The sequence below is a fragment of the Antennarius striatus genome, chromosome 9, assembly GCF_040054535.1.
Source record: "Antennarius striatus isolate MH-2024 chromosome 9, ASM4005453v1, whole genome shotgun sequence".
In the NCBI taxonomy this organism is placed as follows: domain Eukaryota; kingdom Metazoa; phylum Chordata; class Actinopteri; order Lophiiformes; family Antennariidae; genus Antennarius; species Antennarius striatus.
Genome location: NC_090784.1, coordinates 3692596 through 3710000, shown reverse-complemented (window position 1 = coordinate 3710000; position 17405 = coordinate 3692596). Strand labels below are relative to the sequence as shown.

The 17405-nt window shown below is 41.3% G+C and overlaps 1 protein-coding gene across 3 annotated transcripts in view; it reads left to right on the top strand.

Annotated features, from left to right (window-relative positions):
• Positions 1–17405, top strand: part of LOC137600882 (intermembrane lipid transfer protein VPS13B-like) — a 359901-nt gene that overhangs the window by 142393 nt on the left and 200103 nt on the right. For all 3 annotated transcript variants that reach the window (XM_068322736.1, XM_068322735.1, XM_068322737.1), the window contains exon 22: positions 10005–10138. In XM_068322736.1, coding sequence (XP_068178837.1) covers positions 10005–10138 — 134 coding nt within the window. The remainder of the gene's footprint in view (positions 1–10004; positions 10139–17405) is intronic.

Genomic DNA, 17405 nt, shown 5'->3' with positions numbered 1-17405 from the left:
GAGAAACAGAGGAGGGGAGGACAGATATGAGGGGGGAAAGAGGGAATTCCAAATCTTTCTACGAATGTAATTGCTTATGTTAGTGTGAGAATCCAACTGAAACATATTAACATACATGATATCCATGAGACTTTTGGCTATTGATAATTATTTGACAGGATGAGTTCGGAAGGAATTTGGTTACTGACCTCACTGGTTGATGGTCAATTTAAGAAATGCATAAAAAGAAAAGAATCCATTGGTATGGAGTCTTCATTAATGTGAGGAGTCTGTCCAGTTTCTCCTCAGGGATATTGTGCGGAGATCATTGGATGCTTGCTGAAGCACCCAGACACATGCAGATGCTGTAGAGTAGCCATGTAATCATGTGCCCCCTCCTGAGAGGATGGTTAAGAGCTGTCTATGACACAACACAGATATGGTTTTCATTTTATACTGATATTGTGTATTTGTTAAGCTAGATCCTACCTGCTCTGTGTCAGGTTCCCCTCACATGGGACAAGTGGGACCTCTTGGCCAGCATTTAATAAATAGATAGATGAAAATTCTTTCCAGTCTTCCGTGTTTCACTTTCAGTGTTTGGGATCCAGATCCACTTGAACAGTTGAAACACTCTATGCCAAAGCATTGCAATAATGAGACAGCAGATTAAAGAAATGGGTTTGTCTTTCCTTCTGTTTTAAAGCCCTAGGAAGTGTTTTCTCAGCAGGAATGACAAGTCCTTACTTGGGATTGAAGTATCTTGTAGTTGTAAATAACACTGCATATGCATAATATCCTAGCTGTCATGTTTTTTGGAAGGAAAAATGCTCTTTGGGCATTTGAGTTGGTTTAAAAAGGTATTTTCCCCCTGCCTGCAGTCACCTTGGCTCTAATACCACACACAAAGCTAAATCGGGCTCTAGCTTGTCAGTCACACTCATCTGCCCAGAGTCCACAGGCTCCCGTCCACCAGCGGTCCAGCTCTGTGACCTTCGCCTGTCTAACGTTTTATTTTCCTGCCTGTTTTTAGTCCTGGCTTGCTGTGACTTGGTCCTCATGTTAGTTTTTCACTTTCTCTTAACATCCATTTTCTTTTCTGGTCATGCCGTTTTTATCATCCTGTCTCCCACAAAGGTGTTTGTAAATTAGTGTAAACAAATCCCTGGCTGGATTTTAGAAGGAAGCAATGACCAGTGAATACATACATACATACAATCACACACGCCGTGCTGGCTGTTGAAACGATAAGTGGTCCACACATCTGGCCTGAAATTGTGTGTGTCTGTGTGTTTTGGGTTCAACTTATTTGTATAAGGCGTCTCATTGTTTGGCTGCATTAGTTAGTGAGAAACGTACACAGCCAGACTGAAGCTCTTTCTTTTCTAAATATTTCTTTCATAAAGTGATAACAACACGTTGGTAACTTGGTTCCGGGACTGTATGTTGGTGAATTTCAACTCTCAGTACACTCACACCAGCCCTTAATGTTAGAAAATAGGCTGTAAGTAACTGAATCACTTCTCTGGAAAATGCTGTGGTATTGCAGCACTAGATGTAATGAAAAGCTACAAATTGTTTCTGTGAGCAATCAGAATAAGAAGGCCAGAGGCATTTAGTCCTTGTGGTTTTAATCATGGTGAAACTAAAAGCCTCCCGGCTGTCAGTATATCTTGATAGACTGCAGCTCAACACTACAGAGGAGCTTACAGGACTGCAGGTACTCTGTTTCCTTTATTCCACTGTATCCGTTTTTACATAATAATATATCCTTCCTGCAATTAACTATTGTTTCTCTGGATGCAGATATGCAGTGAATCTTTGGACCATGAATGAATAAGGCAAACTCTCCAGATCTTCTTGGGTTGGTGGATTGCGGTGATACTGGATCCACTGTTTGAAATGTATAAATTAAATCTCTGTTCCACCTCATTTCTCTTAATAATACAGTGTTTCAATGATAACTGATACATAATACTCATAAATAGAACGACCTCTCCTGATATACTCGCCCTTTGGGTAAAAGTTGTTTAACACAGATTTTCAAAGAAAGAGCTATTTGGTGAGGCAACTCAGGTGAAAAGAATCCACCTAAAATGGAATTCACATACTCAGTTTGCTGAAGCAGGAATCACAGATGTGGTTTCTGTTGTTGGGGTGGAATTTCACTTGTAAACCCTTCCCCCCATTTACCTCATGAGAAGAGCCGCTGACATCTAACATGTTGTGATTGGAATTAGAATCGGTTAAGATGATTTATTAATTGCTTTATCGTGTGTGAAGCATACTGTGTGTTAAGAGATGAATGTTTTAGTGGGAAGGAGGTGATGGGAGCTCACTCTATATTAGCTGTTATGTTAAAAAAAAACAGCAACACTATGACAGACTCAATCATTCAGTCCAGATTGGTTTTTAGTTTATCATCTTTGCCAGTGGTGTTTACACATTGTTGACTATGGATATAAAACTCTCTTCTGCATTTTCTTGTCAGCAGGATGCATTTCATTTCAAAAACTTACTGAGTCATCTGATGACTTCCTCAGAATCTATTTGTAAGTGCTGGGTGTTTACCCAGGGACATCCGATCCAGCTGTTGAGCTTGAGTTGAATCAATAAGCCATAATGATTTACTAATGTGAGCTGATGTGAACATAGCTGAGAAATGGCCACTCATAGTCTCATGGATTGTGTTGGAGTAAAATTTTCATGCAAATTAATAATTGCTCTGTGAAATAAATTGTGCTATTGTAAGAAATGAATTCAAATGGCTCAGCTCATTTCCATTTTTTGGAGTGTGTACACAGACAGTCCTTTTTTTGTGTGCTAAGTTATCAATTGGCGATGCTGATTGTAGTTGTGGGTTTGTCGGTGGTGTTTAATTTTCAAGGGAGTCAAGCAGAGTTTGTAATCACTGCATCAGACATTTATAATCAATCTTCAGTTATAGTTTTGGATAAACAGAGGACGGCTATGCAGATTGTTTGCCAGTTGTTGTGAAATGCCATTCACAGGGTTGCATGGGGAGTAAATGCATAAGATTGGCTCGGGCTCAGCGAGACAGCAGGCCAAATGGACTGCCACTGGTGTTGCGTGTTCGCCTGTCATAATACAACTTCATGAAGAATAATACTGTGATTTTGTTGTAAATGAATATACCATAAGTGAACAAGTCGAATGTTTAGCCTCTGAATGCTTTTCGTGTGTGTGGAGCAGACATTTGGGATCCTCCCTTTGAGGTTTCCCTTGAGTCACTTTGTGAAGAGCTGCCGATTTTAAACATGTTACAGATTAAGTCTTTAAAGTTACTACTTTTCATCCCACATCAATAGCAATTCAAATGCCTCAATGCTGCTCTTATTCCCTCATGGAAGCCCAAAGGAAAAAGAAGTACATTCTTCAAAAGGCTCCTTTTGATGCTGCAAGATTTCAGTCTTCTGCGGAATGAAGCTGCGGAGCCCAGAATGTGCACCCTAACTGTGGTTAAAAGTGGTCAAGTCAGAAATATGAGTCAGCAGTTTAGATGTCCAGAGTGTGGTTGTTATATAAAATACTGCTATAAGATTAAATGACCCAATGTGCTGGTTGTATGGAATATTGATATTGAGCAGTGTTTTGTTCCGCCTGATTATAAACTGGCAAGGGCATTCTATTTTCTGTGCCGATTTATAAGCATAGTTTTCCACTGTAGCTATTGATTTACCCACATAAATCACCTCAGGGAATTACAGTAAAATCATAATCCACTGAAAGAAAATCATTTTCAGAGTTTTCTAACAGTTCAAAGCCTCCTCAGAACAATTGCACTAGCTTAATGTCCCTGCTTCCAGTTGGCTATTTGAATGCATGCCTGGCACTTTCATGATGTAAAGAGAGTGTTAATGTTGTTTTGTTACCACATTCAGCCTAGCTACAGTTTCGTAGTAATCAAGAGGGGCTTTCCTGCAGGCTGTTGTAAGGTGCCTGTTAATGTGTAGGCAAATGTGCAGAGACACACTGAACCAACTCACTGTGGATAATTTCCCCAGAAAGGACTGAGGGCAAAGTGATATCATACTGGGCCTGTGTGGCTGCCCAGCTCCCATCTCAGAGCCCATATCCACTCAACTCCATTTGGAAACAGAATATTTCATTCTGGCTTTGTTTCTCTCTGGTTTTGGTCACTGCATATGTTAAATATACAGCATACATGTTACGAGACACCGCTGACTCTCAGAAGCTGCATTGGCTTAATTGATCTGAAGCCAGCTCCACTCATTTACAAGGTGGTTATTGGATACCTGTGAGTTCTTTAGACCTTTTGTTACTGATTAATTGTGTTGTCCAAATAGATATACTGGTAGACGGACTACAGAGGTAGACTTTATTTTTAGCAGCAAAATACAAACATGGTAATTTAAATAAAAATAATAATAAAATAAATACACACACACACACACACACACACACACACACACACACACACACACACACATATCATCATGTATCCCAGTATATATCACATTTCTGTGTGATTATCCTTTACAAGAGAGGCAGTGGAAGGGTGACTTTGAAAACAAGGTGTTTCCCCTCAGTTTGACGTTGATTTCTGTCTGTTCACACAATTACACCCCAAATTGGTTCACATAAAATTAGCCTCTAAGCATTTTCTTATTTGTCCCTAATGAATGTTCGTGTTGGCAGGGCATAACGCTTCTGATTGAGAGCGTCCATAGTCCCAAACTTCTCATTGTTCTGTTACATTGACTAGACTAATGATCTCACTGACTTTTCTTTTCGAACCTAAAATCAACCGCTGTGCTCTGAGAACATACAGTATATGACTGTGCTTCTTGAAGGTTGGAATGACAACTCTTGTCTCAGTTCCTGTCTGCTATTAATCAAGATGATGGGATTAGATGTAATTTAGTTGTGTACTAGGAGGACCAGAAAAATAAATAGGGAAATTTTTAAAAATGCATTTTTCAAAGAGTAAATCTGCAATCTAGAAGACTATATTTTGTGGGGGTTGGGTCAGGACTTCAGATCGAACAAAAAGTTTCACATATTGATAGATCTACTGTAAGGTGACCATAACTACACTGTAAAACATTGTCAGAGTAGAACTTTGTGTGTGTTTGTTTGTGTGTGTGTGTGTGTGTGTGTACACACAGTATTTTCCGCACTATAAGGCGCACTGGACTATCAGGCGCACTGGCAGTTTTTTTGAGAAAATCAAAGGCTTTAAATGCGCCTTATAGCGTGGAACATGATTGAAAGATATATTTTTGGCAGACATGAATTAATATACTGTACTTTGGACACGCACACACACACACACAAACACACACACACACACAGACACACACACACACACACGTACACACACACACACACACACACACACACAGACACAGACACACACACACAAGGAAAAAAAGAGAAGACAGAACTACACCATCACACACAAGTATATTCCAAGCCCAAGTAGCCTGATGGAACTCAGGCAGGTTTTTATTGGCTGCTGTACATTTTCGGAAAGTGAATAATATTTTCACTGTGAAGTTATTTATTTAGTTTAATTTTTCTGGTAAAGTCAATAATTTATCAAAGTAATGATCGTTGGAGTCGGGAAGGAAAACAAAATAGGAGGAATTTTGAAATTGGAGGCCTCCCAGGGAAGAATGGCTGTAGTGTCAGGGGGATTAAACTCTTTATATTAGAGGGTCTTATACACTATTAGCTGATAGAGACGCTGTGTTGTCAAGGACAGACAAACCAATCTGAAGAAAATGCATACGTCCACTGCTTTAAAGACTGATAACTGAGTAGATCTCATGAATGTTGACTGATGGAGTGGGAGGTTGAAGTGAGAAAAGCATTGAGGGAAGTTGTGGTTGAGTTGTCGTTTCAGGCGCAGGGTGGATTAGAGCTCAGATGACAGAAGAACAGGAGGGGACCCAAAACGAGGTTGAGGAAATCATTTTACAAGTAACTTTTTTCAAAGGGTCTTTGTGTCAGACTGAGAGCATGCTTCTTTTGTTTTCATTCTTTTAATTTTGTGTCATGCTATGGCTGACTCAAGCCTTCTCCTCTTCAATTTTATTTGAGTATCTCAATTACACATTGTGCAGATTAGATTAGTTGGGTTTTGCATGATCACCTTGATGATAGAGGTGATGAAAATGATGACTATTGCAATGAGAAATGTGTTTAATCTGATTTGTCTCCAAATGCCTGAAGTCTTTCCACAGAAAGAGCTTCATGCAGAGAGTGTATAGATGCAGTTTGTGAAGAAATTAGAATTAAAGGAGCAAAGTTTTAAAAACATATTGCTCCCGCCAGAGTCTGACCCTTATTTCTCTCACACTCACTCAGCCTGGCCAAACTATGACTTTTTCATGGCGGGTTTAATAATGCCATAACAAATGGAGTCACGTAAATATTTAAATAAACAATGACTTGCATCCAAAACAAATAGGCGGGCAGATTTATTAAAGAGACCCGTTTCGGCTGCTGGACACAGCTGTAAGAGAATATACAACACTTCAACTCACTGTAAACCATTTATAATGGAGAACATACCAGAAAGATAGAGAGCGTCATGGGGAAATGCAGAGATCCCTCAATGAGGCTGTTTTATGCGTGACTTACTCAATCACTTGGGACGCACAAACGGATACTTTGCCATTGTTATTGTTGAAAACTTCACTGTTGTGTTATTAGTGATGTGTGACTGTTGGCCTATGAGAGTGAAAATCTGTTATAATGGAACCTGGGCTCTGCATTGTCTCTAATCACTTAACACATGCTTCAGGCTTCAAAGACCTGGTTTGTTCACTTGCTTGGTGATGTGATGAAGCCTTTAAAGAGGATGAATAATCATCATCAGAACGCCGGAATGTTTATAGGGGACTGGACTGGCAGCTCCACACACCAGCAGAACAGAGACAGGAGTACAGTGGGAGTGGTTGGAGAAGGCCACAACACAACAGCGGAGGAAGGGTGTATGGTCAGAGTCTAGCCAATAAGACGTTAGCCTAATGGCCTAACAGAAGGTGAAAATGAGGACAAGGCAAAGATGGCACGAGACAGGGGGAATAACCCCACTTTAAGAGGGCTCCCAGGACTTGTTAGGCCTGGTAGGTTTAAGAGCTTTAGGCGCTCCTGTCATATTTCTCTTCATTTAAATGTAGACCTCTTGTGTTCTCTGTCTTTCTCATTTTCTGTTCCTGCCCGCCACTCTCTTTCTCTAAATCCCCTCCCTGCAGAAATGGCGGGCGCCAAGTCACTTTAACTAGATATGGCAGCCTCATTCCAAATAATGAACCCTGGATTAACAAACATGGTCCTGGAATGGTATTTAAAAGAAAGTGGAGGGCAACGTTGTTATTGCCTGCATTATACTTGAGCACACTTTCTGATTCGCCTAACAGACTTTCTTCTGGGAAGGACTTTCACAGTTTAGCTGATTCTATATATTTGAAAAAAGTTTCAGGTGAAGGTTAGCTGGAAGGTTTAAAACAGTACTGCAATATGCAGCCCACTTCACTGGTGAGACCCAGCCAAAAAGTAATTATTTTGAGAAGAGTGATGGGTTCTCAGGGACAGGGGATATTGATTTGATGTGAGAAAGCAGTAGAAGGTCATCATGCTTTAAACTGACTTTAATGGTAATCGCTTGAACTGCTGCTGACTTCTCCGTTGTCCTGAAGTGAGGCTGTTAGCTGACATGTCTTAATCGTCACTTCATGTTTTGCCTTGTAGATTTACTCGCACCGACTGTGAGTATGTGCGATGTGTGTGTGTGTGTTTGTGTGTGTGTGTGTGCGAGTGTGTGTGTGTGTGTGTGTGTGTGTGTGTGTGTGTGTGTGTGTGTGTGCGCGCGCGTGTGGGTGTGGGTGTTCTGCGTCTTAGACACTATACTCAGAAGTCTTTGTAATTGCATAGTCGTCAGCATCAGCTTCCAGTCATGCCTGAGTCCACTCCACCCTCACTCTCATGATGTGCAATAGATAATTATCACAAATTGACCAAGATTAATGTTTCTCCTGCTCAGAAGGGTGGTCTGTTTGTTTTTAAAAATTCATCAATGATGACTGGTGAGGGTGTGAACTCTTTGGCTCTGTTTTTTGTGTTTTTTTCCTGTGTGTGGATATTTTTTTGATGTGGTAAAGCCCTGTTTGGTTGTGTGAGTGTGTATTCTGGGTATGAATAGGATGTCCAGAACTTTGACATAAATAATGAGACTGTGGTGTTGCCAATGATAACCACCACTGCTGTTGAGCTCACACACACCCACACTGACAAATGAATTAGTCTGTGCGCATACACGCTGATGTCAAAGCTGGTGCAGACATTTACTCATGTACTCAACAGATTCACGACATTGTCACAATCCAGTTACAAATAAACACATACACGGACCTTGCAGATTCCCTGGGACCGAGTCTCCTAGGTGGAGACAGTTGGGCCACATGACAGAGAGTAGCAGCCACAGAACTCTGTCATGTTTATATGATCCCCTGCAGGGCTGAAGAGGAAACGGCTCTTTAATGCGGTGTGACATGAACTCTCTAACTCACACCCTCTGCAACAAAACATTGTTGACAACAATGATATCACAGCGGTTAATGCAGAACTCTCTGCATATTATTGAATAAAAAGCGGTCCATGAAATATAATCTGTCCTGTCAAAGTCAATTTTTTTCCATCTGTGATTTTTAAAAAAATATTTAGCAAAGTATATGAGAATTGGAATTGATTGTGTGCAAGGCTCACAGATGTAATGTAGCTGAGGAATAAAAATATATGAAGAGGCAGAATGGAAAATAAGGCTTGTCAGATGTACAAAATGTGCTGTGCTTCGTGCATTATGATACAACACTGATTGTAGGCATCATGACAAATATGGTCCTTTTCATAGTCCCTGAATGCCAGAGACACCTGGATGTGAGTGTGAGAAACTACGTAAAGGAGTCCAGACCGGATGATCTCGCCATCACTCTGCTTCCCTTAGCACACGCACACTCGCACATGCACCTGTGACCTTAGTCACTTAACCACACACACATGCACACACATACCCACCCACCCACTGGTTTTAGGCAGGCTGCCACAGCGGCCACAGACTAACCCTACCTTTCATCCATTCCCCCAGTAACACGTTCATGTTTCCATACCAACTCATCTGGCTGTTTTGGGAGCATGGCATCTGAGGAGGCATGGAAGCGCTGTTTCATGACAACTGTGGGCTAGAGCTATTGAGCAAGGCAGACTTTTAAATCATGGAATATATCTTAATGTGTCTTCAGAGAGATCCCCTTCCCTTACCTCTGATGCCCTGATGACTTTAACATCCACAGACCTCAGACTAACCTGGTAGAGTGAATTCTTTCTGAAAGTCAGTCCGTATGTTTTCATCCTGCACCTTTGCTACAGTTTTTTTTCCATCCGTCTACCCTCTCTCTTCAAGAAGGATTGATAAAGGATTGTAACCTTTAAGTTCACAAGGTTAGTGCAAAGGCTAATAGAGGGTTTTTTGCTATTTGACTTGTGTGGCTGGCTGTTGCCATGAGTGTCAGCACAGACAATCAGCCTTCGTCTGGACCACAGCAGGACATGTCATGTCTAGAACACTGTATGAATTCTCTCTGTTCTCATAGTTCCCTCTCTCACAGTTGGAGACAAGAGACCCGAGTGCCAACATTACATCACCTCAATGAAGTGTCACCTAAACATCATATAACATGATACTGCAGAGCAAATGAAAAGAACAGATTTATTATAGGATGATTTCAGGACATTATATTTTCTCATGTACCATATATTGACTTTATATAATACATTACAGGATGCTCCAATTCTTCTGTGGTAAAGTGGTTATTTCATCATGGTACCAAAAGTTTATAAGACCTGATTAACATTTAGCCTAGACTCAGTATTGGAAAATGATGCACAACCAGAGATTGTTAAATCTAAAAAAACGGGTTTAAAAAATGTATGAATCAATTGGCTTTATGTAGCACTTTCCTTTTGTTTCCCCCCAGAATCACGTCCCTTGTCCATCCCATTGAAAATGATACCGAACACCACAGCAGAGGAGTCATGGACATCCTCAGAAGAGAGAATGAAGGAGCTCATCACCCATGTCTGGGATGCTGTTAAACGACTTACTCTGCAGGTATCTAGTACTGTCTACCAACAGGTACACAAGAAGCCCATCTCCTCTCCTGAACCAATTTTTTAATGCTGCCATTGGATGTTGCTCATCAGTGAGACAGTGATGCATTGTCTTGCCTTGTCCTCAACAGCTTGGGTCAACAGGAGTCCACCCTGTTCAACTAGGCTCAAGCTACACTCCGAATTTATATTATTACAAATTCATCCACCTGTCCTTCATTAATTACTTTAAATGTATTGGTCTGTCATTGTATTCCAGTTTTCTGTGAAAGAATGTCAGACATGTCCAGAGAAAATGTCAGTTTCCAAACACTAGTCCTAAATCTGCTTTTTGACACCGTTTATATCTCTACTTGTCCCTCTATGTCTCTCCTTTGTTACTGTAAAGCACCATGTTTTAGTTCCGCTTAGCTATCCAGATGGTTGTGGCCATATATATGCCTTCTAGGGACCTCTGTTAGCTGTTAGCCTTTTACGTTATTTTACATACAGATGCATACGTGACATTTCATGTCCCTTTGTGGCATGCAGGCTATCGCTTTGACTGATTGGCCTGCAGGATGTCCTTGTCTATCTGATTAAGTGTCTAACTGCATAGTTAAGTACTCCCATTGTGTGGCTGCATACTGCATCTTGACTCCACCAGTGAGCAGAGCCCACATCACAACCAGGCCCATCTGAAGTACATCAAGAACTGCTGACAACTCTCTGACAGGGTTCCACTTGTTTCAGGAACAGGACGTCATGGTGTTTGCACATGTGTGTATCTACACACACACTGCTCACACACTGCTCATATGGTACATTACATATGGAATACATGATGTTCAGAGAGGTGTTACGGTCATTCATGCAGGCCAACCAAAACTGTGTAATGCTCAGTTTAAAAATGGTGATCAAGTCAAATATCCTGGTTTTCGGTTGTTCCCTGAAGGTTTTGTTAATAATACAGTGAGGCTCATATGATAGACTGGATCACAACATAATGGACATCCACAGATCACTGGATCTAGTAAATATTTTTGACCATTGTTCTGTAAGCACAAAGTCAGACTCAAACTTGTAATGTTGACAATCATTCTAGGGATCATAACTCTATTCTATTAATTCTATTTCCAAATCTATTCAGCAGCATGTTCTTGCATTTGCAGGCAGTAATTTTCTGCGATGAGACTTATTCATGGCAGCCGGGACATTCTGTTGCTGAGAATTCAAAGTACAAGTCAGCTAAATCAGCCTTTAACTGGAATATGACGAATAGCCTGGTTTCTTTGGGCCAATGTCAGTGAAGTTCTACAACTAGTCTTAATTCATTTTAATTCATATTGCAAGGACCACACAAATCGGTGTCAGTCAAACATGAAAGTGAGCATGACGCATGCGAATTGAAATAAAGCTCCAGAGCCCCGGTCCCATGTCACACCATTGAGCTGTTTACAGTACTTCCACAAAAGTTAACTCAACCCTCTAATAGTTTGCTGAGCCCGTCATTGCCTCCACTTTCTTCTGTCCCCTTCGGCTGCACGACTGAGACCACACCATGTACTGGTGCAGTAATTAGGAAACAGTCTGTCCTGTTGACATGGGAGTGGAAGCAGACCAAACCGAACGACCCGACAGCTGGTACCCCAGGCCTTGGATATCGCTAAACTTAAACCACTCCATTTATTTTAGTGTGGTGTAAACAGAATACCTAATGGCTCACACTTCTACTGCACATGTGCCCAATGTGGTGTGCAGGGCATTCTCCCTATTTTACGCAATATAGAGGAACGAGAAGGATGACACAAAAGGTGGGAGAATGAGACTGAAAGTTCCGAATACATTTTTTATTCTGCAGCTGCTGAGACCACTTAAGGCTGTTCAAGCAGAATAGGGTTGTGTTATAGTTGGTGATTGGATTAGTAAATCTCCTGGCCACAGATGCAGTCATGGTGATTGCTGACTGTGAGTAAAAGTTCATACTGATTCTATAGAGGTCTCAAACAGATGTTAGACTGTGGGATCATTTTAATAGGTGTGAGCAATGAAATAGCAATAATGCAGAATATAAAACTGTACTATTGAGGAACTTTTTCATTTTCCGCTGCTGTCTATTGTAATTTATTCCACCAGTGTCAGCAGTTTATTGAATACTGACTAAAACAGGTTCAGTATTTTCAGTTCGGTTACGTCTAGATCACACTTTGACATTGTCGAATGCACTTTGCTGCATCATCCTTTAGCTTACCTCAAAAATCTACTTAACCTCAAAACAATCTGTGTAAGCAATTCTGTCCCACTGAACTGTGCGTTTCATTACAGTGTGACTCTGTACTTTAATATAGCTGATGTAACATTTTAGATCCATGTCTCACTCGAAATCTGAAGCAGAATTACAGCTGGAAAAAGCAGAACATGCTCTCTTTCTATTTGTATTTTTCTGCTCTAAAGTCATGCTCTACACAATACTTGTCTTTTTCAGTGACAGACTGAGTTAGCATTAATTCCTTGTGATGTCCTGTTATGCATGGTTAAGGCAGAGATTATTATCTAAATCCATCTGTGGCTGCAATTCAACCAAATCTCAACAATGTTTCTAAACCATGGTTCCTCGATCACTTAAAAATCCTCCAAATTCCTACATAGGTGTTTGTGAGAGCCTGGTTGCATTTTACCACATCCTGAATGATTTGTCACTATGCAAGTAGCTGTAACCTATCCATAATATATTTGAATACAGCTAAGAACTTCCTTTAATCTTAATAAACTCGCAATGGTACAGACAGAAGGCCAGCTACTGTTGAAAGCAGACCAGTCAGTGGAATTCCCCTATGTTCAATTAATTGAGAGGCTTCTCTGGAGACATTTACTGAGAAAAATTGTTGATTTCACAAAAAGAGATGTTCGCAAAGAGGAAATAAGTCAATGTCACAGTCACACCATTTCAACAGACATGGTGATGTCAGAGAGGCATCCCATCCAAGCTGGTGACGTCTACTCGATATTAAACACAACACAGGTCATCTATGTGTGTAAGTACTGAGAGAGAGAAAAAGGCAAAATAACTTTCTTGGTCATGTGAGGTTATAATGAGTAGGTGGTGTTATTACAGTAGTCATTTCACATTAGAGCTGAGGGATAATTCTGCAGTTGTCATCCTGGACAGAGCAGCCTGGCACATCTTAAAGTGGCCATTTGCCGTCATCCTTGGCATTCTGATGCTCAACTTTCCTTGTCTATTTCCAAGTCATGTTACTTTTTAAATGAAGTCAATATCTTGAGTTTTGCCTCCAGTGATCTTACCTTTTGTGTCTTTTTCTCTGTCCTCTGCATTTCTCCCACTGTATATTTCCTTCCTACCCCTTCCTACCCTTACCCTACCCCACCTCACACTTACCCCCATTTCATCTTGCCTTTTTCCCGGCTCCAACTGATTCTCCCTAAGGATATCCATGTTCTCTTTGGTCACTGATAATTGTAAGTGATTTCGATTCTGATTCTATTTCAGGACTTTTGCAATAATTTCTTCTATTTAACATATGAATGTGTTCAATGCTTGCAAAGGAGGACGTTGCTACCAAAACTGAAATGGGATCCATTGAAACAGAGAGGCCGTTGCCATGGAAAAATGATGTAACACTGCTCCCTGCAGCTGCCATGCATTAATAAGTAGGATTCTTTTTAAGAGAAAACCAGGAGAAAAAGCAGTGGGGTAGAAAATGTGCAGTGATGGAAAGGATATGGAGGCTAAGAAGTGAGGAAAAGGCAGAAAAATGAGCAGAAGGTGACTTTGAAGAGAAGAGGAAAGCAAGAGACCTCGTGGAGGATGGTGTTAGGTGTGGCTCAGATGGAGCTGGCAGATATTTTTCATAAATGGCATCTGAACCTTGACTGGATCGCATTTTGCAGGCACGTTATGCCATCATCTGTCCCCCTTCCTCCATTCTATTGTACCATCACTCAACACCTCACCCTCCCCATCTGTCAAATCCAAAGATTTAAAAAGATTTTCAATGTTGACTTTATGTCCCATTTAAATACCCTCTTTTTTTCTGTGAATTTTGGTATTATCAACTTTTCAAACCCAACACTCATGTTATAAACCCTGAGGAACTCTTTTAAATAATAAAAAAAATAGTTGTAGTGATGCTGCAACTTCCTGTGTTCTCCGCACAGATAAATTATTGTTTTTATCCTTCCACCTCCAAAAACATGCAATTTAGTTGAATCGCTATAAATTGTTCGTAGGTGGGAGTGGGAGTGTGTTTATCTTCCATGTGGCCCTGCGATGAGCTGGTGTTTCATCCAGAGTGTACTCTGCCTCTTGTCCGCAGTCTTCTTGGATGGACTCCAGATATAAACTCCAAATATATGGACCTGTACTTTGGATAAGAGGCTGAAGATGAGACGATTTTGATTCCCTCAACTTCAGAAAGATGAATGGATGAATGATCTGCAAATGAAACTGGGCCAACTCTCTTGCCATGAACAGGAAATGTGAGACACCCATGTAAAAAGATTTGAATGTGTTTGTGACAGTTCAGTAAAATATTTTAATTGGCATTTAATCACCCTCCAAATCAAAACCTGCTACACACTCTATATGTTCACATATATGGTTGCAAGCTGCCTTAAAGACATCCTGCACTGAGGCTAAAACTTGGCTTACCCTTCTGAGGCATTAATGTGTTAAAGTTTATATCTTTCAGATCCTGGTTGTCTAATAGAATGCTAAGCATTGTTTGGCTGTATTGCAGAGAGAGGGGTTAATGCTGAGGGCAGAACACAGTGTATGTGTCTTGTCATAGAGTAAGGAAGGAAGAACGAAAGCAAAGAAAGAAAGAAAGAAAAGGGGATACAGCAGAGACCCTGAGGGATTACAAAGGAGGAGATTGAAAGAAAGGATCCACATTCTCTCCTGATTACACACTCATCCTCTCTGGTATCGGCTGATCTCAATCCAGACCTCACATTGTAACAGTAGATGTGTCATTAGCTGTTTACCGGGTGAGAACATTGCGTGTGTGTGTGCGTGTACGTGTGTGTGCGAAAGTGCGTGCGCGCACGTGCGTGCATGCATGTGTGTGCGTACGTGTGTCTTGGTGTGCATGAGTTTGCGTACAGGCATGTGTTGACAGGAGCATTCATGTGCATGCTTGGCCTGAGTTGAGCTCCATCATCTGCTTTATTGTATGTTATACAACATATTGATGACCCGACAGCCATTATAACCACACAAATTTGACTCTCACCGGGCTACACTGGAGTAGTGCCTAGTAGGATTCTCTTGTGTCTTTAACCTCCTGAACTTCAGAGTCCCAGAGACCTGGAACAGATTTTCATTAGGACAGAAACTCACAGCAGCTACAATTTCAAGATTATGATGCTTTCAAATTGTTGAGGAAAATGACGGAGCTTTATCCCTGCTCTTCTGGAAGGTTTTTAGAAACTGTGTTCTTGAGGTGAATGTGGTTAAATTGTAATAGCATGCATCCACTCTTTGTCTTGGAATTGTGGAGCAAACCATGCCAAACACAGGTCAAAGCAGATCAGCTGAGGTTCAGAACAACCTCGTTCGCCCACTTGAATCAGTCACAGAGTATAAATCGATAATGGTGAATATTAGCCAGAGTTAGCCAGAAAAAGCTTGTTTTTAATCTGCAGTCTGCCACCTTCTGCTCCAAATTGGCCTAGTTTTACAGACTGGATACATAACCCCTCCACTCACTCAAGCTGCAGTAAGGAAAATTGTCTGTCCAAGCTATAACTGTAGATAAACAAGCTCAGCCAGTTTCATACATTTGACAAACTACAGTCCATCCTACTTACCATTGTCTGTTGTATGTATTTACTACTGTTTGTCTAAGCTGTACCATGAATCTCACAACCCATTTCCAACTCTTAGTCAATTCAGCTCACCCCATTTCAAATTAACAGTCTCTCACACTAGCTTCCAAAAACGTCTATAGACATTGATTATGTTTTTCAACAGGGAGGGCTGGGGGACAGTCTGAAGCAGCTTGTCAGTGAAAATCAGTCTCCTAATCATGGAGTTAATCATCATGAAGACTGATCAATTTACAGAACAGAGGATGGACAATCAGAGGAAGATGGAGAAATTCCGGCAGCTTAGGATGCAACAAAGTTGCGAACACATTGTCGCTCTGAGCGAAGCATCTTTAAATCGGTGAAGAAAAGAAAGAAAACACCGATAAATTTCTGGAGTCTCTGAGAAAGTCCACTGAAGGAGATCAATTGCTACAAAGTGCTGGCAGCCAGAGAGTTAACTGAAACCTGGGATATCGCAACAGATTAGTCTGTTATTACCACCTACTGCCAGTGCATTGTCAGGCAACTTGGCCATCCCTCAAATCCCATTTGTAATGGCTGACCAATCTTGGGTGGTGGAGGTACGATCATTTGAGATCAGGTTGGGAATAGTGGAGGCAGGCCAGGCCGGCCGCACTCCTAAGGCCACTGTTGGATCAATAAACCCAGCGATCAAAGTTGCAATTAACCCGCCGTGATAACACAAACAGCCGGGCCAGCAGAAACAAACTACGCCTTCATGTCACCTAAAGCGTTTATTTTTGCAGATTTCCACCTCAGCCAGGGAGACCTCCAGTGCTTGTCAGCTTCTGTAAGCAGTGTTGGAAGAGAGGAATGCAGGGCCACAGGAATGGCTGGCTGCCTGGCCCAGCTGCTGTGCCAGGCCACGAGCTTATTGCTTGTGGTGCCATGTGGGTGAGACCTTGCCTATCTGTTGTCAGGCAGCATCATGCTTAGATGCCTTCCACATAGACATCAGAGGAGAAAGTTTTCTGAGGTTGAAGGAAAAACTTAATTTGTGTACATGCGTACACGACAACACACATCTGCATAGTGTCATCCTCAGATACAAACATTAATCATGTTAATATACACGGGGACACTATTTACACTACGTTTTCCACAATTTACTATTACGTGCACCGTTCCAAATGTGTTTTTGGACAGAACTGAATGCTGGAGGATATGAAGGGGGACCAGAAGGTCAACTGTGGGTGGGGTATCCAGAGAGATATTTTTTTTGTTTGTTTTTTTGAAGGGGGGCTTGCTCTATGGACCTTCTGTTCATCTGACCGGCCACTTAGGAAACACAGAGTCTCGTCTGCTGCTCGAACAGGAAGATTACATTTGGAGAGGTATCAGGTTTTTAAAAACAAAGGGATGTGTTTTCCGTTAGCTGTCGATTTCTCCGTGGAGATTTCTCTGCTCCAGAGCTGCAAATGTTTTCACCTGGGATG